Here is a 24,247-nt window from a genome sequence, read left to right on the forward strand (position 1 = left end):
TTAAGGGAGGAGGATTGGAGCGAAAGAGAGAGCAGGTTGAAAAGACTGAGGGAGGCAGAGGATGGGTTTGTATCTGTTGAAGATAGCAATGACAAGGGAGAGGGAATGTCGAGGAAGATTGGTATCAAGTTGAAACAAAGTGGGCCGGACACCAGTTTGAGTTCTGGAGGTGAAATGGAAGGGGCAGAAGGTGTTGTGAGGAGCTTGATAAAGATACGATTGGTTCAGTGGGAGTAAGATTTGTGAAGAAGGTGGAACCAGGCCTTTTGTCTGATCCATGGTCGGTTTCAAGTTGGGTGGAAAAGATGGTGGGTGCCATTGAGTCGGTGAAGGTAACCCTGAGTGGAGGTGTCTGGTGCGAGAGAAGCAGGTTGAGGTGGCCAGGGTCATTGTAATGAAGAAGATGTTGTATGCAGAGGAAGTGGAGGGTGGATCAAGGGTGAGGGATTCTGAGAGGATCCCTGAGAATAGTAGATCTTTGCCAGAACAGAGGGATAGGCCAATGAGTGATATATGTTTCAATGAGGTTGGCTTAGCATTCATAGCCATTGTTATCTGCAGTACCGCAGAGATGACACACAAGTCATAGAAAATAGATGTTGTGGTGGCAGCTGCAGAGAAGTACTTGGGGGTATGAGATTAGATTTCGGAAGAGTTACAGGGTGTGTTGAGTTGTAGTGTCCCGTCCTCTCGGGTCGTTGGCCTGGGGTAGGATAAGACAGGGTTAAAGTAGTGGAATAAGGTGATGGGTTTTAATGAGTGTAGGTTGAGTTAGAAGCGTCATTAAATATATATATATATTTTTTTGAATTTTTCACGTTTCCCCTTTACAATTTTGTATCACAAAGGTAATGGATTCATACTATAGTTCAGTAGAGGGCGATAATGCAACATTTTGGATGCCGACCGTCTTTAAACTGCACAGAAGGAGAAGAAGAAGAAGAAGAAGAATGCACCTGTTCTTTTGTGATTGCTGCACTGCCCACTATTTAACTGGAAGGAGAGCTATTCCACACAATTGTTTATGCTTTTTCTTTGGTTGTTTTTTCCCCCAAAATCTTGGGGGACAATTGTTGTTGCAACATGGTTTGGTTTCTGATTCTCATGTGGTTTGTCCAAGGTAGGACCAGTCATTTTGGTTATGTGACATCCTGCTCTTGAGTGTTTTCCATTGGAGGTAGGCCAGGCCGGCCCCACTGCGGACGCCAATTGGTTCACCATGTTATTATCTAACATGTATTATGTTCCCCTTGTGTATTTCAGTGGGCAGTGTTCCCATCACCAATTTCACAAATGCTACTACTTCAAATGCTACTTTCCCTGCCACAGGTAGGCAGGCCTGCATTTGGGACCAGTCATTTTGTTAGGTGACAGGCTGAAAGCTAGGCCTGTTTTCCATGTATATTTAATGTAGGCCAGCCTCACTGCAAAACTGTTCTGTTCCTCTTTATAATATTTTCTTTCTGTCTTTCAGTGGACAATTCCACAAACCCCAACAATTCTACAAATGTGACTTTCACTGCCACAGGTAGGCCTCTACTGTGATTCTCAAGTCAATCTCTTGGGGTGATGGGGCCTAAAGAAACAATTCAATCTGTTGTCTTCAAGTTTATGGCTTGTCTATCAAACATATTGATATGACAAAATAAGTTAGTTCACAATTTCTTTTAGGTTCTACTGCCTCAATGGGGACACGCCACAGACAAAATGATTGGCTTAAAACGCCTGAAACCAGAGAAGGTAACGCATTCATTAGATGACGCGCACAATCCTGGACCTCTACCATGAGGTCTGGACTTTAATGGCACTGGAGGTAGTGACTTGTAACTAGTACATGTCATGTCAGTGTTTCAGACCATCTCTCTCTTACAGAGGACTTACAGTTTGACCTTGCTATCATGGAGGGAGACATTCTGGTTTCGGTGAGTCTGTTATCCCTGCTTTCTGTCCTGTTACTGCGTCTTTTAGACTGATGAATCTAATTGATACCACCTTCTGATATACACAGCCTGAAGCTAATGACTCCAAAATCATTCAAGCCAGATTGTTGAACAGAATTACATTTGAACGTGCTCTACCGGTTGTCCATGGTGTTGGTCCTTCAGATGGTCACAATTTGAGCCAATATATCCACAGGAAAATATACAATGCATGCATAATAACCTAAGTGCCAGGTGATAGAAATTTCAACTTCAGTACCGTCACTCTAAAAAGTTGTGTTAACAGTACTTTCCTGTGGATATTTTTAACCATCTGAAGGATCAACACCACGGACCACCAGTAGAGTAAGTTTCAATGTCATTTTATTTAACATTCTGTCTTGTAAAGAAACCTTTAGTGATTTTGCAGTCATTAATTTCAGTCTGTGTATACCAGAAGCTGGTACAGTACCTTCCAAAAGCATCATACCCCTTGACTTATTTCACATTTTGTTGTTACAGCCTGAATTCAAAATGGATTAAATACAAATTCTAACCCAGCTACACAAAATACCCCATAATGACAGTGAAAATGTTTATTGAAAATGAAATGCAGAAATATCTCAACTAGTCGCATCCCAGAGTCGATAGTTTGTAGAAGCACCTTTGGCAGCGATTACACCCATGAGTCTCTCTGCGTAAGTCTAAGAGCTTTCCACATCTGGATTGTGTAACTTCTCAAAATCTAATCAAAATGATTCAAGCTGTCAAATTGGTTGTTGATCACTACTAAACAACCATGTTCAGGTCCTGCAGTAGATTTGTCAAAACTGTAACTTGGCCACTCGGGAACATTCTGTCTTGGTAAGAAACTCCAGTGCAGATTTGCCCTTGTGTTTTAGGTTATTGTCCTGCAGAAAGGTGAATTATGCTCCCAGTGTCTGGTAGAAAGCAGACTAAACCAGGATTTCCTCTAGGATCTTGCTTGTGCTTAGCTCATAACGTTTCTATTTTATCCTGAAACTCCCCAGTCCGCTATGATTACAAGCATACCCATAACATGATGCATCCATCACAATGCTTGAAAATATGAAGTGGTACTCAGTAATCTTTTGGATTTGCCTGTAATTACACTTTGTATTCAGGACAAAAAGATAATTGCTTTGCCACATTTTCTGCAGTATTACTTTAGTGCCTTGATGCAAACAGGATGCATGTTTTGGAATAATTTTATTCTGTACAGGCTTCATTTTCACTATCAATCAGGTTAGTATTGTAGAGTAACTAAAATGTTGTTGCGTTCTCTTATCACAGCCATTAAAGTCTAACTGTTTTATAGTCACTATTGGGCTCATGGTGAAATCCCTGAGCGGTTTCCTTCTTCTCTGGCAACTGACTTAGGAAAGACACCTGTATCTTTTGTATGGACTGGGTGTATTGAAACACCATCCGAAGTGTAATTAACTTCACCACGCTCGAAGGGATCTTCAATGTCTGCTGTTTTTGACCCATCTACCAATAGGTGCCTTATGCAAGTTTTTGAAACCAACAGGACGTAGTAGTTAAATCTGTTTGAAATGCACTGCTTGTTTGAGACCTTACAATTATCTGTATGTGTGGGTTACAGAGATGAGGTAGTCATTCTAAATTCACGTTAAACACTATTGCACAGTGAATCATGCAAATAATAGATTTGTGTGACGACAATTTAAATCGTAGTGGCACGGTTTTAGTTGATTGAATTTTTCTTAAAGATCTTAAAATATATATAGTTTACAAAACATTAGGAACACCTAATATTGAGTTGCACCCCCCTTTGCCCTCAGAAAAGCCTAAATTCGTCAGACTCTACAAGGTGTCACGCATTCCACAGGAATGCTGGCCCCATGATGTCCTCAATGCTTCCCACCATTGTGCCCAGTTGACTGGTAGTGGATCTCTAATCCGAAATAGCTCGTTCCATCTCATCCCACAGATGCTTAATTGGATTGAGATCTGGTGACTGTGCAGGCCACTGCACTAAGCTGAATTCACTGTAATTTTCGTGGAACCATTCCTGGAGAATCCTAGCCTTGTGGCTGGGGGCATTATCCTGCTGAAAAAATCAATTCACAAATGGATACACTGCTGCCATGGATGCACCTGATTTTCAATTATGTTCAGACATTCAAACGTTGCTCAACTTTTATCCAAAGTCTGCCATGAAAAGGCACCCCACAGCATCACACCACCACTGCCACTCACCAGCCTGCAATGTTGACAAACATCATGGATGCATGCATGTGGTTTTCTTCATACCCTAGTCCTCCCATCAGCGTGAAATTGCAAGAAAACGGGAGTCATCAGACCAGACGTTTTTCCAAATCTCCTGTGTGCAGTGTTTCCTTAGTCCACTGCAACATGTTTTTTTGCTGAAAGAAGTGGTACTCTGTAAGGTTGTCGGCTGCCATACCCCATTTGTGTCAAGATTCTACGAGTTGAGCATTCTTTGGAGTCTTTGGGCACAAATGTTTTACTGGACGGTCAATTGAATAGAACTGTAGCCCGTCTGTTGCTCTGCACAATTCGTGTCACCCACTGGACTGCCATTGGCTGGATGTCCTTTGGGTGGTGGACCATTCTTCACACACACGGGAAACCGAATGTGAAATACCCAGCAACGTTGCAGTTCTTGACACACTCAAACTGGTGAGCCTGGTACCTACCATACCCTGATCAAAGGTACTTCAATATTTTGTCCTGCCTATTCACCCTCTGAATGGCATATATACATGATCCATGTCGCAAGGCTTAACAATCCTCCTTTAACCGGTCTCTTCATATACACTGATTGAACAGGTGACCTCAATAAGGATCATGGCATTCACCTGGTCAGTCTGTCATGGAAAGTACACTGTATATTGCTCCATTCTTTTTTTTTCTACATACTTAGTCTGGTTTTAGTCATTTAAGTTAATACTGAAATAGTTTTACCATTTTAGAATTTAAAAACATTCATAGGGGAAACGCAGAAATAACAATTGAATTAATCGGAGGCCTATGCTGTCTCGCGACAGCTGGATTTAAGACTAGGTGTTTTGTCCTACAGGAAGACCGATTAGCTGTGAAGTCACTTTGGCCTGAGAATGAAGGCGTCACTTCTATCCCCTACAAGATCAACGATTATCTGGGTGAGTGTCGAATACAGTAGGAGAGATGAACACTAACACTAGATGTTTTCTAATACAGTGAGAATGATATGCACCGTCTAATGGTAGATTGTCTCTGATCCACACAGTGGACAGAAAGGTAACTATACTAGCAGCGTTCAAGATGATTTCAGACCAGACGTGTATCCTCTTCCACGAATACACCAATGAGATGAACTACATAGACATCATCTCTGGGACAGGGTGAGTCCAAAGTGGACACATTAACACATTCTCTCCTTCCCAGCAGTTTACAGTTAACTCACAACCTCTCCTTCCTTTTTCCTGTGTTCAATCCTTTATTTTTCTCTCTTCCTGTCTTATCCCCTCTTTCTCCTCCTTCTCTCACCTTTCTCTTTCTTCACTTAACTCTAGCTGTGCGTCGTATGTAGGTTTTCAGGGCGGGGCCCAGTCTCTGTACTTCGGTAGAGTCTGTAACGTGGGGAACCTGTGCCATGAGCTGATGCATGCCCTGGGCCTGCACCACGAGCACACACGGCCAGACCGTGACCAATACGTCACCATACAGTGGGACAACGTGGTGCCAGGTTACTCACACCAACACAACATACTAAACCACCTCACGGGCATTACATGTGGATCAGGGGCAGGGCTGGTCAATTTGTCCCCTGAAGAGCTTTAGTACTAGCCCAACACTAACATACCTGATTCAGCTTTTTGTGGTCTGGAGTGAAGACCGTACAGAATAACTAACTATTGACATTTAATATTTGATTAGGTACTGCCTAAGTGTAACGGATGTGAAACGGCTAGCTTAGTTAGCGGTGGTGCGCGCTAAATAGCGTTTCAATCGGTGACGCCACTTGCTCTGAGACCTTGAAGTAGTGGTTCCCCTTGCTCTGCAAGGGCCGTGGCTTTTGTGGAGCGATGGGTAACGATGCTTCGTGGGTGTCAGTTGTTGTGTGCAGAGGGTCCCTGGTTCGCGCCCGGGTATGGGCGAGGGGACGGTCTAAAGTTATACTATTACATAACCAGCAGCTACTCTTCCTGGGCTCCACACAACATGAAACACTACATAACATGAATAGACAGTGCACCACAAGGACAGAAAAACATTAGTTTAAAATAAGAATAGTCTTTCATACATTTATGCCTTAATGTTCCATTTATCATGTACTTATTATAACGGAAATACTGCAGCCATTAATTTCCCCATACATTGCAACCCTTTCCTCTACTGTTGAAATTGCAGGTCCCGATGGCCTAATATCATAGCAACCTTGAATCCTGATCTCCTAATCTCACAGTACCAGTTATGTAAACACCAGAGAATCTTACACCAGTAACCATCAGTGTTCTTCAGTTTGAGACCAATACTATGTATTTCATAGACTCATTTCCAATTATGTAGAATTGAACTGAATTCGTTAACTCCTGCAAATTTCTTCTGGCATGATTGCAGCAACCTTGTTTGCTAAATTTGCCTGACGCGAATAACTACATTGTCATCTACAGTTACCACCTATCCTGGTGTAAAATATACCTTTTACAGTTGCCACCCGTAATGGGTATCCTGGGATAACATGTAAGCTCGTTTTGAGGGCAGTTTTGTTACATTACCACCCGCAATGGGTTTCATTAGGTAAGATGAAATATTCATGCCTTGAATCATGTAGAGTTTCCTCCTGCTAGAGGTTCAACTTAATGGTTTCCATCTCAACTTGTATACATTTCCATTTTCATTCCCCTATATCACATTCACACCCAGCAGTGGCCACCAGTCACATCTGCCTCTTGTAACTCTTTTAACTTCCAGGAAAACAAGAGAACTTTAAGGTGAAGAAAGGAGACACTCAGGACCTGCCCTATGACTACGACTCCATAATGCACTACGGAACGTCAGTCACACTGCTCTCCTCCTTATTCCCACTAAAGTCCTAATTTTACTCACCTTGTTTTTAAACTGCTAGCAATAAGTAAATATTAGTTTTACTGTGACTTGTGTACGGTATCCAGCTCCAGTAACATTTCCCTGTGCGTACCAAATGGTTCCCTCTTTAGGTCACTATTTTTTTTACCTGGGCTCTGGTCAAACTATGTGCACTATATTGGGAATAGGGTGGCATTGTGGCGCAGTCCTTGTGTTAAAGTAGCAAGTCCTCTAATCCCCCATTGTTGGGTTTCTCCTGGCAGAAACTACTTCTCATCAAACCGGAACCCCACTATTGACTCCAAGAAGAGGGGAGTCCAGATTGGACAGAGAAATCACCTGAGCCCCCTGGACATAACACGCCTTAACAAACTCTATCAATGTGGTAAAGGCATGCGCGCGCACACACACACAGACAGGAAAAATATCAGAATTGGGCTGCCTTTGTAAATGCAGTCATTATCGCACTGTATTCTAACCATGTTCATGTCCTGTTACAGAATAACAATGAAGAACATAACATCGAAGAAGATTTCAACACTGCTGCTGTCGACTGAAGATTCCAACACAAATGGCACTGACATTTTAACTTCTCAACAATGAATAAGTTGAACAAGTCCCTTAAAGCTTTCTGATGTGTTGTACGTGTGTTCAGCAGCAGGTAGTTTAATTTGTCCCATGTGCTCTTGCTGCCTTGAATTAGGCCTATTCCACTGCACTTGTCTTGGAAATAAATAAAATGATCTAGACTGAAAATAATCCAGTCAGTGTGATGTTTCATTCTATAATGGACCTTCTCAGCTATGCTCATCATGCATCCCAAGGTGGGATCAGAGATGAAGTAGATCTAACATAGCAGGAGAGATGACTTAAATTAATGGTGATTAAGGTATAAAACTTGGCTGGCTAGCTAGGCAACAAATTATTTAAAAATGATGATTGCTGTAACAGGACTTAGACAGCAGGGATCATAGTCACCAAAATCAGAATGCCACCCTCTGGAATGGTGTACTACGAAACCTGTTTGAGTTGACCAACTTTGGCAAACTCATGAGCTCAACCATGAATGCGGCTCACCATTTAGCAAGGAATACTAAACAAATATACATATGTATAGACACACTACTGTTCAATAGTTTTGGGTCACTTGAAATGTCCTTGTTTTTGAAAGCCTTTTGTCCATTAAAATATCAACTTGATCAGAAAGTGTAGACAATGTAAATAACCATTGTAGCTGGAAAATGCTGTGTTATGAAGTCGGAAGTTCACAGACCCCTTAGCCCAATACATTTCAACAAGGTTTTAAAAAAAATTTCCTGACTACTTAATCCCAGTAAAAATTCCCTGTCTTTGGTCATTTAGGATCCCCACCATATTTTAAGAAATGTCAGCATAATCAAGATTTCAGCTTTTATGCCTTTCATCACATTCCCAGTGGGTCAGAAGTTTACATACACTCGATTAGTGTTTGGTAGCATTGCCTTTAAATTAAGTTGGGTCAAACATTTTGGGGAGCCTTCCACAAGCTTCCCACAATAAGTTGGGTGAATTTTGGCTCATTCCTCCTGACAGAACTGTTGTAACGGAGTCCAGTTTGTAGGCTTACTTGCTCGCACACACATTTTCAGTTCTGCCCACAAATGTTCTATAGGTTTGAAGTCAGTCGAATAACTTGACTTCGTTGTCCTTAAGCCCTTTTGCCACAACTTTGGACGTATGCTTGGGGTCATCGTCCAGTTGGAAGTTGCGACCAAGCTTTAACTTCCTAACGTGTCTTGATGTTGCGTCAATATATCCACATTTTCCCCTCATGATGCCATCTATTTTGTGAAAGGGCAGCAGGGTAGCCTAGTGGTTAGAGCATTGGACTAGTAACCGAAAGGTTGCAAGTTCAAATCCCCGAGCTGACAAGGTACAAAATGGGCAAAATAACACGGAACACTGCCTAGAAGGCCAGAATATTCCTTGGGTTTACACCAATCTTACTACTACTGCACTGATCACACTCAAACAGAAAAGGCTGATGCTTGCATTTCATTTTTATTGTAAAGTTGTATGATATGAATCAGGAAGAATTAACATTCAAAGGCCCATTTAGGGCCATGGCAAACTGCCTATCATAGACCCTCTTCCTCCATGATGTCCTCCAGCAGCTCATGAAAGCAATGCTGTCAATCCACATGGAAGCAGAACATAGTGCTCCTGTAAAACAATTATTCCGCCAGGAATTAATCAAACAGACATTGAACGAATGGGATTCACAGAAAATACAATTTGTCTGAGAAATTTCAATCATGAGCCCCGGTTGTGGAGCCCCTATCCTCTCATCACAAGCCCAAGCACTTACCTCATCTGCTCTTCTGTGTTTTCCTCTTCCTGCCTCCCTCCCTTTCATCCTTTCCTATTGATGCTTCAACAGACCTCATACCCCACAATCTGTTTCAGGAAAAAAACATCCGAAAGCCCACTCACTTGAGGTGAATAATCACATGAGATCAGGAATTGTAGTGTTTGAGTTGAACAACATTACCTAAACATACTTCTATCAACACTAATACAGTTTTCTACAGAGAACAGGCTTTGATAGTAAACACTTACCTAATGTAGTCATCCAGCTGTGCTCCTCCTCCAACCCTCCCATCCTTTCCAATTAATGCTTCAACAGATCTGTTTCTTTGGCTGCTCTTCTTTACTGCTAATCTCATTTACCTTTTATCCCATGGTCCTTCTATATCTCCTACTTCTATATCTCCTACTTCCCTCCTGATAAACCACTCTGGTCTCTCTTCCTCCTCTCTCATGTTTCCTCCTCTTCACCCTCAGGCCTGGCTTCCTTATAATTTGTTCCTCCTTTTGCTTATTTTATCGTTTTTTTGATTGTTTTTACTCTTTAAAACAAACTCATTTGTTGTTTATTTACATCTATCAACATACCTAGGAGCATTGACTTGTACATTTCTTCTTTTGTCTGCTCCCTTTCTTTTGTCATCTACTGAAAAGTTGTCGATGCCTCGTCCGCCGCTTTCTTCTGCTTCTTCCTTGTTCTCCTCTTTGCAGACTGTGCGTGAGCGGTCTCTGGACGTTGCTCCCTCTCTTCCCTCCGCACAGAGGCGTCAGATGTAGACGCTGTGACCTCGTATGCCACCACCTGTTTTGCTCTCTGTGTCTGTCCTTTTTTTCTGACACAGCGCGCGCCTCTTTTCTCTTTCAATCTGTGCATTCCTCTCTTCTCTCTCATACAGTTTCTCCATCTCCATTTTGAACCTGGCCTCGTGATCTTTTATTCTTTGAAGCTCTGCTCTCTTCTTATCCTCGTCCCGTATCCTTGTCTGCCTTTTCTGTTCCTCCTTCTCTTGTTCCTGCTGTATCTTCAATCTCCTTTTCTGTTCCTCTTTCCTCCTCTTGTCTTCTTTCTCTCGTGCCTTTTGCTGCATCTCCAACACCTTCATTCTCTCCTTTTCCCTGTTCCTCTCCTCCTCCATCCTCTGTTTCTCCATCTTTTTCTCTTCCTCTGCCCTCTTTTTCTCTTCTTTTGCACGGGCCTTTTGTTGCATCTCCTGCTGCTTTCTTTCTTTTTTCTCTCTCTTTTTCTCTTGCTCTTGTCTCTTTTTCTCATGTTCAATCTTTAGTTTCATCTCTGCCTTCTCCCTTTTCCTCTGCTCCTCTAACTTGTTTTTTTCCATATTTTCTGTCCTTTTCCTTTCCTCCTCATTCAATTTCTTCTGCCTCTTTTCCCACTTTTTGAGCTCTTCGTCCCTGGCTTTTTCCTTCCTCCTTTCAATCTTCATCATCTCTTCATTTCTCTTAGCCTCATACTTGAAATATTTGATCCTGTCTGCGTAGCTCATGGCATTAAGTTCTTCTATCCCTCGGCTCGCCATCATAGACATTGCATTGGCGGTTGCAAATCTCCCTTCCATTTTACCACTATCAATCTCCTTCCTGTCCCTCTTACCATAAGGATCCCTGTGTAGACATCTCTGCTGTTGTCCACTCATGCTCTCCTCACTTTCACTACTCCCCTCCTGACTTGTGTCCTCACTCACACTCTGAGACACATCATCCTCAGACGAGCACGAGGGAGTCACAGCATTCTCAGTGATGACGCGGAGCGCCTTGATGTAGTCAGCTTCTGTGTTCACTCTGTGAGCGAGCGGGCACAGCTCCTCGTAAATGGATTTCCATGTGAGTGACTCCTCACAAACGTCGTCAGGCAGGTATAGATCAGATGATTGCCTCTTGAGCACATTCACAACCTCTGCCAGGTCCTGCTGGGTGTCCCCCTGAGTGTCCTCTCGGGCGGCCACTGGCGTGGCCTCTGGGCTGGCCGGGCGCTCGGGGGCTGTGGCAGGGGTATTAGATGGTTTTACTGCAGAGGAGCAGGAGGCCTCAGTGTCATCGTTCTTGTCATCGCTGCTTGTCATTTTCTTCAGAATCTCTTCCTTTCTCTTTTGGGCCATCCTCTCTTTCAGCTGTGCTTTATACATGCTTGCAATTTCTGCTCCTCTCCGTTGAACTTCCTCAGACAATTCCTCAGACGATGCAGTCTCTGGCCTCTTAACCTCATCCTTGACCTTTGCCTGGCCAGTCAATGGGGACCTGGGGTGGACCTGCAGATGGGTCTGTCTCATCCGGGCAGGAGGGCCGGAAGCCAGGAGGTGGGATGGGACAGCAAATCGGTGTGAAGCGTGTGGGTGTGATGTCTTGGACGGAGAATGAGGCCATTTATCAGGGGAGGTGCAGCTCTGTGTGTCCAGAGGGGGAAAGATTGAGTGTTTCTTAGGTGGGTCCTTCTGGGTGCCGGCAGCATGCTGGTCAGGCTCCGATTGGCTGTTGGCGAGGTACCTGTGGTGGTTGTACCAGGGGAAAGCTGGCAGTGTCGGGAGACGGGACAAATAATGGAGGAGGTGGAGCGCTGCTTGATCACCCCTTTATCCACCCCAATCTGTATGATGACAGACACACTTTTATTACTTAATAGCTTGATGGTTATTGTTATTACTATCTTAAAACAATTACATGTGGATGGGTAATAAATATCATAGAGAAAACACGTTTTATTACTGTATATTAGCCTATTAGGAAAATGGGAAGGTCCACACTTTTGGAATCATTCAAATTCAGAAATTCTTCCATTCCTTTTCAACTTTATTCTAAGAATGCAGACCTTCCTAGGAATACTACCATTGCAGAATGCAGACCTTCTTAAGAATACTACCAGTGCAGAACACAGACCTTCCTCAGAATACTATCAGTGCAGAATGCATACCTTCCTCAGAATACTACCAGTACAGACTCTATACCTTCTTAAGAATACTACCAGTGCAGAATGCAGACCTTCTTAATAATACTACCAGTGCAGAATGCAGACCTTCTTAATAATACTACCAGTGCAGAATTCAGACCTTCCTCAGAATACTTCCAGTGTACAGTTATTTTTCTTGCCTTCTTATTTCACTATTCTATCTATTTAGATCTCTTTTCTGTGTATCAGGACTGGGAACATCTAAAGCAACTACAGTATATCTACTTATATTAAGTCTGATTAAAGAAAAGGGCTCTTGTTACCTCCTCCAAGAGTTGGTGCAGCCTAAATATTTCTCCATACAGCGCCTTAATCTCCCTCATGTTTCCTCGCTCAGTTCTCCATGTCTCTCTAGCCAATCTCCAATGGGCGAGGTCAAGGTCATGGATATCCTCCCGCATGCCTAGTTCAACCTGGGTTCCCTTCTCATTTAGCCTCTTCTTTTTCCTCTTCTTCTGGATAGAATCGGTGTTCTCCTTGTCCCGCCTACACACCTTTGGGGCAGTAGGGATATTGAGAATAGAATATGGTATATTTTATTTTACTCATTGGATTATTATGTGCCTTCCATTGTATTTCATTGATATAGAATATCAATAAGGTATCATGTTGACACTAGATCAAGCCGTAGTTTGTACAAAGTTTACACTGATTGGCCATACATGATTAGTTAGTCTGGACCACTTTAGTGGGTCGTAGATTTAGCCTGCAGATGGGACTTACATTAAGGCTGGGGAGTTGTGAGGAGTTGTGAGGCTGGTGTGTTCTGGGCCCGTGGAGTTCAGTAGTTCCTGTGCAGAAATCATCCTGTGCAGTCCGATTTGCCCATGGCTAGAAATGAAAATGATGACAAACATGCAGTCAGAAATGAGGTTATCATGGTACAAGCTTGTTATTTTCAATCTTAGAAAAGCTCATAGGCCTATATGTCAAAGTGATGATTTTAAATCACTGGAGTTTTGACTATGGGGGTGGTGAGAGAAAAGATATTCTAACCATTCTTATGATGAGCCTTGGAAAGGAGAACTTTCCCATAGTTCCTTCAATTACAGTAATCCTGAAAAAGATACAATATGGCTTAAAAATATGATTATATTATTCAAATCATCTAAATTAAATTGTGCCACAAAGTAGGCCTTTTCACACTAAATCACAAGTGGTCACAACTACTTACCACCAAAATAACCATCCAAAATATAGCAATGATTTTGACCCTGAATTGAACTTGTAAGTGTTGCTGTAATATGACAGTAATGCTATGGGGCAAACCTTTTAGGCTGTCATCATACCAGAATACAATCATTTATGACATCACAATTGTGATGTAATGTGGTGCCATGGGAAGCCACACCCACCATGACAGACAACAAATCACTAGAGCCACATAGGCCTATTAACCAATTAATTCACTTCTATGTTTGAAATACAGTATATTTAGTACTAGTAAGCTCATAAACATAGTAAAAACCACACTGTAGCAATGTGTATCACTTCACAGCTACTGTTCATGATGCATCATGAGTGGCTGTCCTCTGATGGGACCCTATTCCCTACATAGTGCACAACTTTTGACCAGGGCTGATAATGTACTTTATAGGGTTGATTTGGGATGCACATAGGACAATGTAAAAAAGTACCTTTGTTCGTCCTCATATTCAATTTTGCTTTGACATGAACTGATTTTTACAAAGTGAAAATGATGGGACAACAAGAAAGACATGTATTCATAAGAAAAACTGTATGTGTTGTAAATTCAATGTAGATTCCAGTTTCAAATGGTAAACATTGTAACTCTTCAGGATGTGGCAGAGTATGAAAACCTTTGCACTGTCTCTGATGCAGGCGTTTTTTTCTCCCACTCATTATGACATCACTGTGACATCATATGGTGGACATTTTCCCTGAGTTTGGCATCTCCGGGGATAATATGCTGTGTGCAGACCACTTTCACACATATGCACTAGTGCAATCATTGTATTTCCTCCTGCATGAATGTATAATTGCAACATTACATCATTTTTACAATTGTGTGTCTTCCTATGGGACTCCCAATCACGGCCGAATGTGACACAGCCTGGATTCAAACCAGGGACTGTAGTGACGCCTCTTGCACGGAGATGCAGTGCTTCAGACCGCTGCACCACTCGGAAGGCCAATATAAACGCATCTTCAAAGAATTTACTGGGTTACAGTCCATATATAGGCCAATTGAAATGAATTAATTAGTCCTCCATGGATTTCACATGACTGTACAGGGGTGCATCCATTGGGTGGGCCTTGGAGGGCTCACCCACTTGCAGCCAGAACCAGCCAATCAGAATGAGTTTGTCCCCATAAAAAGGCATTATTATATGCAAATACTTGTCAGCCTCCCTCCCAGCGTGGCTACAAATTCTCTAAAAGGATGTTCGAGGCACCTTATGGTTGAAATGTTTTTTAAATATTTTTATTTCATCTCATGAAACATGGGACCAACACTTTACATGTTGTGTGTATATTATTGTTCAGTGTACATTTCCAAGGCAACAAATCCTCTAAAACTAACCTTCCCTGGGGTAGGCTAACTCTGAGCTTTCTCATATATCCTGAATGAATTGTCTGATTTGCGAGTGAAGGACCAATGAAATCAGATCGATAGGAGTGGGGGAAAAGGGGCTTGTGCATTGATAAGCACCTCAAAATAAGTTAACAATAGGTAATAAAATATGTCACTTTTGCCCATAAGATGGCTCTAATTTGGACTATTTTCAAATAGCCTGATGAAATTTACAAAAACTTCTAGAGTAAAGACGTCCCCATATATAGGTTCAGTTTGCTCCAAGCAGAACTGGGCTAGGCGATGCAAACTTCTGTGCTCACACTCCCTAAAGACCTTCGCTTGAAAAACTAGAAGAAAGAGCCAATATTACTGTTTGTCTATTTTGAGCCACTGTAGTAACAATATAGCCAGAAACACTTCCTCAAAATAGATAGATCAAGAAATCTATATTGAATTCTTTATGTTTTTGCAGAGGAGGTCTTAGTCGCACAATTACACATCAGTTTAGTTTAGTGCAGTAATTCTCAAGTGGATGATAACAAACACTTCATTGAAGAATCCCGTCCATAGTTCCCACCCCTACTGTAAACCAATCACTGATGAAGGGGTGTAGACTTTGACTACTAAACTTCCACTTGCCTCAACAAAAGAACTGGTGCACGCGAACAGTTGAAAATAACCTACCGAACACCAAAATGAACAAAAACTTCACAAAATGTATAAGCTTAAAGTGTTTTGACTGGGAAGCATGTGACAGCCTTTTACGGAAGGTGGACGAGCAAAATCCACCATCGTAGTACGGATGAAGCCTGAGCTGGAATGTGAAGCTGGCTAGATTTTAAAAAACCTGGGTAGATCTAGCTTGCTTCTTGGTATACCACTCTGGGAACACCTTGGACTTACGACATGGGCTCTATGCTACATTATGGACAGTACTGTTCACTACTCTATACTATGGATGCACATTACCACTGTCAATACTGCACTATACATGAACACTAAGACTGTCTACACGGTTTCCCACAGCAGATATTTATTTTCTGTCAATGGGGAGCCCACCATCATAGCCAAGATCCACAACAAGATATCAGAGATGGGCCAGAGAACACACAGGATTGAACTAAACATCCAGAAAGTCTGACCGCTCTACAACTGTGGCTGTATGACATGCCATACTCTTTTTGAACAGACGGCATCAGATACATGGCCTACACATACTAAGACAGAGGAGCGCTGTTCTGCTGTCTCAGATGCTTTATCTGAGGTTGATGTGTCTTTCTGTCAATAGTGTGCAACTGCAGCCCACATTTCGTGGTGTCCCTGCATGAGGGCATTCCTGCATCTGCTACATTATGCACAGTACTGTTCACTATATACTATGGATGCACATTAACACTGTCTATAACGCACAATCTGTTGTTGAGGTTGATGACTTAAAAACAAGTGCTCCCAACTGCATCTGTTCTGGTGACACAGGAGTTTGAAGTGGAGGGAGTACAGGGCTTAGCATGTCCCTCAAGGTGGCGAAAAAAAGATTTTGACTTGGAAAAGTTGAATATTTTCAGGAGTCAGGTAATTGTTTAAGGGAGGAGGATTGGAGCGAAAGAGAGAGCAGGTTGAAAAGACTGAGGGAGGCAGAGGATGGGTTTGTATCTGTTGAAGATAGCAATGACAAGGGAGAGGGAATGTCGAGGAAGATTGGTATCAAGTTGAAACAAAGTGGGCCGGACACCAGTTTGAGTTCTGGAGGTGAAATGGAAGGGGCAGAAGGTGTTGTGAGGAGCTTGATAAAGATACGATTGGTTCAGTGGGAGTAAGATTTGTGAAGAAGGTGGAACCAGGCCTTTTGTCTGATCCATGGTCGGTTTCAAGTTGGGTGGAAAAGATGGTGGGTGCCATTGAGTCGGTGAAGGTAACCCTGAGTGGAGGTGTCTGGTGCGAGAGAAGCAGGTTGAGGTGGCCAGGGTCATTGTAATGAAGAAGATGTTGTATGCAGAGGAAGTGGAGGGTGGATCAAGGGTGAGGGATTCTGAGAGGATCCCTGAGAATAGTAGATCTTTGCCAGAACAGAGGGATAGGCCAATGAGTGATATATGTTTCAATGAGGTTGGCTTAGCATTCATAGCCATTGTTATCTGCAGTACCGCAGAGATGACACACAAGTCATAGAAAATAGATGTTGTGGTGGCAGCTGCAGAGAAGTACTTGGGGGTATGAGATTAGATTTCGGAAGAGTTACAGGGTGTGTTGAGTTGTAGTGTCCCGTCCTCTCGGGTCGTTGGCCTGGGGTAGGATAAGACAGGGTTAAAGTAGTGGAATAAGGTGATGGGTTTTAATGAGTGTAGGTTGAGTTAGAAGCGTCATTAAATATATATATATTTTTTTGAATTTTTCACGTTTCCCCTTTACAATTTTGTATCACAAAGGTAATGGATTCATACTATAGTTCAGTAGAGGGCGATAATGCAACATTTTGGATGCCGACCGTCTTTAAACCGCACAGAAGGAGAAGAAGAAGAAGAAGAATGCACCTGTTCTTTTGTGATTGCTGCACTGCCCACTATTTAACTGGAAGGAGAGCTATTCCACACAATTGTTTATGCTTTTTCTTTGGTTGTTTTTTTCCCCAAAATCTTGGGGGACAATTGTTGCTGCAACATGGTTTGGTTTCTGATTCTCATCTGGTTTGTCCAAGGTAGGACCAGTCATTTTGGTTATGTGACATCCTGCTCTTGAGTGTTTTCCATTGGAGGTAGGCCAGGCCGGCCCCACTGCGGACGCCAATTGGTTCACCATGTTATTATCTAACATGTATTATGTTCCCCTTGTGTATTTCAGTGGGCAGTGTTCCCATCACCAATTTCACAAATGCTACTTTCCCTGCCACAGGTAGGCAGGCCTGCATTTGGGACCAGTCATTTTGTTAGGTGACAGGCTGAAAGCTAGGCCTGTTTTCCATGTATATTTAATGTAGGCCAGCCTCACTGCAAAACTGTTCTGTTCCTCTTTATAATATTTTCTTTCTGTCTTTCAGTGGACAATTCCACAAACCCCAACAATTCTACAAATGTGACTTTCACTGCCACAGGTAGGCCTCTACTGTGATTCTCAAGTCAATCTCTTGGGGTGATGGGGCCTAAAGAAACAATTCAATCTGTTGTCTTCAAGTTTATGGCTTGTCTATCAAACATATTGATATGACAAAATAAGTTAGTTCACAATTTCTTTTAGGTTCTACTGCCTCAATGGGGACACGCCACAGACAAAATGATTGGCTTAAAACGCCTGAAACCAGAGAAGGTAACGCATTCATTAGATGACGCGCACAATCCTGGACCTCTACCATGAGGTCTGGACTTTAATGGCACTGGAGGTAGTGACTTGTAACTAGTACATGTCATGTCAGTGTTTCAGACCATCTCTCTCTTACAGAGGACTTACAGTTTGACCTTGCTATCATGGAGGGAGACATTCTGGTTTCGGTGAGTCTGTTATCCCTGCTTTCTGTCCTGTTACTGCGTCTTTTAGACTGATGAATCTAATTGATACCACCTTCTGATATACACAGCCTGAAGCTAATGACTCCAAAATCATTCAAGCCAGATTGTTGAACAGAATTACATTTGAACGTGCTCTACCGGTTGTCCATGGTGTTGGTCCTTCAGATGGTCACAATTTGAGCCAATATATCCACAGGAAAATATACAATGCATGCATAATAACCTAAGTGCCAGGTGATAGAAATTTCAACTTCAGTACCGTCACTCTAAAAAGTTGTGTTAACAGTACTTTCCTGTGGATATTTTTAACCATCTGAAGGATCAACACCACGGACCACCAGTAGAGTAAGTTTCAATGTCATTTTATTTAACATTCTGTCTTGTAAAGAAACCTTTAGTGATTTTGCAGTCATTAATTTCAGTCTGTGTATACCAGAAGCTGGTACAGTACCTTCCAAAAGCATCATACCCCTTGACTTATTTCACATTTTGTTGTTACAGCCTGAATTCAAAATGGATTAAATACAAATTCTAACCCAGCTACACAAAATACCCCATAATGACAGTGAAAATGTTTATTGAAAATGAAATGCAGAAATATCTCAACTAGTCGCATCCCAGAGTCGATAGTTTGTAGAAGCACCTTTGGCAGCGATTACACCCATGAGTCTCTCTGCGTAAGTCTAAGAGCTTTCCACATCTGGATTGTGTAACTTCTCAAAATCTAATCAAAATGATTCAAGCTGTCAAATTGGTTGTTGATCACTACTAAACAACCATGTTCAGGTCCTGCAGTAGATTTGTCAAAACTGTAACTTGGCCACTCGGGAACATTCTGTCTTGGTAAGAAACTCCAGTGCAGATTTGCCCTTGTGTTTTAGGTTATTGTCCTGCAGAAAGGTGAATTATGCTCCCAGTGTCTGGTAGAAAGCAGACTAAACCAGGATTTCCTCTAGGATCTTGCTTGTGCTTAGCTCATAACGTTTCTATTTTATCCTGAAACTCCCCAGTCCGCTATGATTACAAGCATACCCATAACATGATGCATCCATCACAATGCTTGAAAATATGAAGTGGTACTCAGTAATCTTTTGGATTTGCCTGTAATTACACTTTGTATTCAGGACAAAAAGATAATTGCTTTGCCACATTTTCTGCAGTATTACTTTAGTGCCTTGATGCAAACAGGATGCATGTTTTGGAATAATTTTATTCTGTACAGGCTTCATTTTCACTATCAATCAGGTTAGTATTGTAGAGTAACTAAAATGTTGTTGCGTTCTCTTATCACAGCCATTAAAGTCTAACTGTTTTATAGTCACTATTGGGCTCATGGTGAAATCCCTGAGCGGTTTCCTTCTTCTCTGGCAACTGACTTAGGAAAGACACCTGTATCTTTTGTATGGACTGGGTGTATTGAAACACCATCCGAAGTGTAATTAACTTCACCACGCTCGAAGGGATCTTCAATGTCTGCTGTTTTTGACCCATCTACCAATAGGTGCCTTATGCAAGTTTTTGAAACCAACAGGACGTAGTAGTTAAATCTGTTTGAAATGCACTGCTTGTTTGAGACCTTACAATTATCTGTATGTGTGGGTTACAGAGATGAGGTAGTCATTCTAAATTCACGTTAAACACTATTGCACAGTGAATCATGCAAATAATAGATTTGTGTGACGACAATTTAAATCGTAGTGGCACGGTTTTAGTTGATTGAATTTTTCTTAAAGATCTTAAAATATATATAGTTTACAAAACATTAGGAACACCTAATATTGAGTTGCACCCCCCTTTGCCCTCAGAAAAGCCTAAATTCGTCAGACTCTACAAGGTGTCACGCATTCCACAGGAATGCTGGCCCCATGATGTCCTCAATGCTTCCCACCATTGTGCCCAGTTGACTGGTAGTGGATCTCTAATCCGAAATAGCTCGTTCCATCTCATCCCACAGATGCTTAATTGGATTGAGATCTGGTGACTGTGCAGGCCACTGCACTAAGCTGAATTCACTGTAATTTTCGTGGAACCATTCCTGGAGAATCCTAGCCTTGTGGCTGGGGGCATTATCCTGCTGAAAAAAATCAATTCACAAATGGATACACTGCTGCCATGGATGCACCTGATTTTCAATTATGTTCAGACATTCAAACGTTGCTCAACTTTTATCCAAAGTCTGCCATGAAAAGGCACCCCACAGCATCACACCACCACTGCCACTCACCAGCCTGCAATGTTGACAAACATCATGGATGCATGCATGTGGTTTTCTTCATACCCTAGTCCTCCCATCAGCGTGAAATTGCAAGAAAACGGGAGTCATCAGACCAGACGTTTTTCCAAATCTCCTGTGTGCAGTGTTTCCTTAGTCCACTGCAACATGTTTTTTTGCTGAAAGAAGTGGTACTCTGTAAGGTTGTCGGCTGCCATACCCCATTTGTGTCAAGATTCTACGAGTTGAGCATTCTTTGGAGTCTTTGGGCACAAATGTTTTACTGGACGGTCAATTGAATAGAACTGTAGCCCGTCTGTTGCTCTGCACAATTCGTGTCACCCACTGGACTGCCATTGGCTGGATGTCCTTTGGGTGGTGGACCATTCTTCACACACGGGAAACCGAATGTGAAATACCCAGCAACGTTGCAGTTCTTGACACACTCAAACTGGTGAGCCTGGTACCTACCATACCCTGATCAAAGGTACTTCAATATTTTGTCCTGCCTATTCACCCTCTGAATGGCATATATACATGATCCATGTCGCAAGGCTTAACAATCCTCCTTTAACCGGTCTCTTCATATACACTGATTGAACAGGTGACCTCAATAAGGATCATGGCATTCACCTGGTCAGTCTGTCATGGAAAGTACACTGTATATTGCTCCATTCTTTTTTTTTCTACATACTTAGTCTGGTTTTAGTCATTTAAGTTAATACTGAAATAGTTTTACCATTTTAGAATTTAAAAACATTCATAGGGGAAACGCAGAAATAACAATTGAATTAATCGGAGGCCTATGCTGTCTCGCGACAGCTGGATTTAAGACTAGGTGTTTTGTCCTACAGGAAGACCGATTAGCTGTGAAGTCACTTTGGCCTGAGAATGAAGGCGTCACTTCTATCCCCTACAAGATCAACGATTATCTGGGTGAGTGTCGAATACAGTAGGAGAGATGAACACTAACACTAGATGTTTTCTAATACAGTGAGAATGATATGCACCGTCTAATGGTAGATTGTCTCTGATCCACACAGTGGACAGAAAGGTAACTATACTAGCAGCGTTCAAGATGATTTCAGACCAGACGTGTATCCTCTTCCACGAATACACCAATGAGATGAACTACATAGACATCATCTCTGGGACAGGGTGAGTCCAAAGTGGACACATTAACACATTCTCTCCTTCCCAGCAGTTTACAGTTAACTCACAACCTCTCCTTCCTTTTTCCTGTGTTCAATCCTTTATTTTTCTCTCTTCCTGTCTTATCCCCTCTTTCTCCTCCTCCTTCTCTCACCTTTCTCTTTCTTCACTTAACTCTAGCTGTGCGTCGTATGTAGGTTTTCAGGGCGGGGCCCAGTCTCTGTACTTCGGTAGAGTCTGTAACGTGGGGAACCTGTGCCATGAGCTGATGCATGCCCTGGGCCTGCACCACGAGCACACACGGCCAGACCGTGACCAATACGTCACCATACAGTGGGACAACGTGGTGCCAGGTTACTCACACCAACACAACATACTAAACCACCTCACGGGCATTACATGTGGATCAGGGGCAGGGCTGGTCAATTTGTCCCCTGAAGAGCTTTAGTACTAGCCCAACACTAACATACCTGATTCAGCTTTTTGTGGTCTGGAGTGAAGACCGTACAGAATAACTAACTATTGACATTTAATATTTGATTAGGTACTGCCTAAGTGTAACTGATGTGAAACGGCTAGCTTAGTTAGCGGTGGTGCGCGCTAAATAGCGTTTCAATCGGTGACGCCACTTGCTCTGAGACCTTGAAGTAGTGGTTCCCCTTGCTCTGCAAGGGCCGTGGCTTTTGTGGAGCGATGGGTAACGATGCTTCGTGGGTGTCAGTTGTTGTGTGCAGAGGGTCCCTGGTTCGCGCCCGGGTATGGGCGAGGGGACGGTCTAAAGTTATACTATTACATAACCAGCAGCTACTCTTCCTGGGCTCCACACAACATGAAACACTACATAACATGAATAGACAGTGCACCACAAGGACAGAAAAACATTAGTTTAAAATAAGAATAGTCTTTCATACATTTATGCCTTAATGTTCCATTTATCATGTACTTATTATAACGGAAATACTGCAGCCATTCATTTCCCCATACATTGCAACCCTTTCCTCTACTGTTGAAATTGCAGGTCCCGATGGCCTAATATCATAGCAACCTTGAATCCTGATCTCCTAATCTCACAGTACCAGTTATGTAAACACCAGAGAATCTTACACCAGTAACCATCAGTGTTCTTCAGTTTGAGACCAATACTATGTATTTCATAGACTCATTTCCAATTATGTAGAATTGAACTGAATTCGTTAACTCCTGCAAATTTCTTCTGGCATGATTGCAGCAACCTTGTTTGCTAAATTTGCCTGACGCGAATAACTACATTGTCATCTACAGTTACCACCTATCCTGGTGTAAAATATACCTTTTACAGTTGCCACCCGTAATGGGTATCCTGGGATAACATGTAAGCTCGTTTTGAGGGCAGTTTTGTTACATTACCACCCGCAATGGGTTTCATTAGGTAAGATGAAATATTCATGCCTTGAATCATGTAGAGTTTCCTCCTGCTAGAGGTTCAACTTAATGGTTTCCATCTCAACTTGTATACATTTCCATTTTCATTCCCCTATATCACATTCACACCCAGCAGTGGCCACCAGTCACATCTGCCTCTTGTAACTCTTTTAACTTCCAGGAAAACAAGAGAACTTTAAGGTGAAGAAAGGAGACACTCAGGACCTGCCCTATGACTACGACTCCATAATGCACTACGGAACGTCAGTCACACTGCTCTCCTCCTTATTCCCACTAAAGTCCTAATTTTACTCACCTTGTTTTTAAACTGCTAGCAATAAGTAAATATTAGTTTTACTGTGACTTGTGTACGGTATCCAGCTCCAGTAACATTTCCCTGTGCGTACCAAATGGTTCCCTCTTTAGGTCACTATTTTTTTACCTGGGCTCTGGTCAAACTATGTGCACTATATTGGGAATAGGGTGGCATTGTGGCGCAGTCCTTGTGTTAAAGTAGCAAGTCCTCTAATCCCCCATTGTTGGGTTTCTCCTGGCAGAAACTACTTCTCATCAAACCGGAACCCCACTATTGACTCCAAGAAGAGGGGAGTCCAGATTGGACAGAGAAATCACCTGAGCCCCCTGGACATAACACGCCTTAACAAACTCTATCAATGTGGTAAAGGCATGCGCGCGCGCACACACACACAGACAGGAAAAATATCAGAATTGGGCTGCCTTTGTAAATGCAGTCATTATCGCACTGTATTCTAACCATGTTCATGTCCTGTTACAGAATAACAATGCACAGTTTATCACTATTACACCATCGAAGAAGATTTCAAGATTTCACATTTTGGGGAGCCTGTCGACTGAAGATACCAACACAAATGGCACTGACATTTTAACTTCTCAACAATGAATAAGTTGAACAAGTCCCTTAAAGCTTTCTGATGTGTTGTACGTGTGTTCAGCAGCAGGTAGTTTAATTTGTCCCGTGTGCTCTTGCTGCCTTGAATTAGGCCTATTCCACTGCACTTGTCTTGGAAATAAATAAAATGATCTAGACTGAAAATAATCCAGTCAGTGTGATGTTTCATTCTATAATGGACCTTCTCAGCTATGCTCATCATGCATCCC

At 42.3% G+C, this 24,247-nt stretch overlaps 3 protein-coding genes and 1 long non-coding RNA gene across 4 annotated transcripts in view; 3 read left to right on the top strand and 1 right to left on the bottom strand.

The window, feature by feature from the left end:
* The window catches only part of LOC118387363 (DNL-type zinc finger protein), a 61,949-nt gene that overhangs the window by 21,877 nt on the left and 15,825 nt on the right, over window positions 1-24,247 (top strand). The window lies entirely within an intron of this gene.
* On the top strand, window positions 958-7,757 carry LOC118376811 (low choriolytic enzyme-like). The gene is made up of 11 exons (XM_052525376.1): window positions 958-1,120; window positions 1,264-1,329; window positions 1,475-1,528; window positions 1,672-1,740; window positions 1,873-1,922; window positions 5,008-5,089; window positions 5,197-5,311; window positions 5,483-5,655; window positions 6,885-6,966; window positions 7,262-7,383; window positions 7,499-7,757. Exons 1-11 carry the CDS (start codon window positions 1,084-1,086, stop codon window positions 7,501-7,503), a joined length of 855 nt encoding a protein of 284 aa, XP_052381336.1. The 5' UTR covers window positions 958-1,083; the 3' UTR covers window positions 7,504-7,757.
* LOC127931755 (low choriolytic enzyme-like) lies at window positions 1,042-24,189 on the top strand. Its single transcript, XM_052525377.1, has 12 exons — window positions 1,042-1,074; window positions 17,495-17,537; window positions 17,681-17,731; window positions 17,877-17,930; window positions 18,074-18,142; window positions 18,275-18,324; window positions 21,409-21,490; window positions 21,598-21,712; window positions 21,887-22,059; window positions 23,289-23,370; window positions 23,665-23,786; window positions 23,904-24,189. The coding sequence occupies exons 2-12, from the start codon at window positions 17,501-17,503 to the stop codon at window positions 23,906-23,908; spliced, it is 840 nt and encodes a 279-aa protein (XP_052381337.1). The 5' UTR covers window positions 1,042-1,074; window positions 17,495-17,500; the 3' UTR covers window positions 23,909-24,189.
* Window positions 9,001-9,742, bottom strand: LOC127931756 (uncharacterized). The gene is made up of 3 exons (XR_008142834.1): window positions 9,597-9,742; window positions 9,346-9,434; window positions 9,001-9,200 (listed from the first exon to the last, which is right to left on the bottom strand). It is a non-coding gene; the product is annotated as an uncharacterized LOC127931756 (long non-coding RNA).

The sequence above is a fragment of the Oncorhynchus keta genome, chromosome 9 (assembly GCF_023373465.1).
Source record: "Oncorhynchus keta strain PuntledgeMale-10-30-2019 chromosome 9, Oket_V2, whole genome shotgun sequence".
Lineage (NCBI taxonomy): Eukaryota > Metazoa > Chordata > Actinopteri > Salmoniformes > Salmonidae > Oncorhynchus > Oncorhynchus keta.

Coding starts and splice junctions, on each gene's coding strand:
- LOC118376811 (XM_052525376.1), top strand. CDS start 1,084: ATGGTTTGGTTTCTGATTCTCATGTGGTTTGTCCAAG. Junction 1,121..1,263: donor TCTCATGTGGTTTGTCCAAG/GTAGGACCAGTC, acceptor TGTGTATTTCAG/TGGGCAGTGTTCCCATCACC. Junction 5,656..6,884: donor GTGGGACAACGTGGTGCCAG/GTTACTCACACC, acceptor TTTAACTTCCAG/GAAAACAAGAGAACTTTAAG.
- LOC127931755 (XM_052525377.1), top strand. CDS start 17,501: ATGGTTTGGTTTCTGATTCTCATCTGGTTTGTCCAAG. Junction 17,732..17,876: donor TGCTACTTTCCCTGCCACAG/GTAGGCAGGCCT, acceptor TCTGTCTTTCAG/TGGACAATTCCACAAACCCC. Junction 17,931..18,073: donor TGTGACTTTCACTGCCACAG/GTAGGCCTCTAC, acceptor AATTTCTTTTAG/GTTCTACTGCCTCAATGGGG.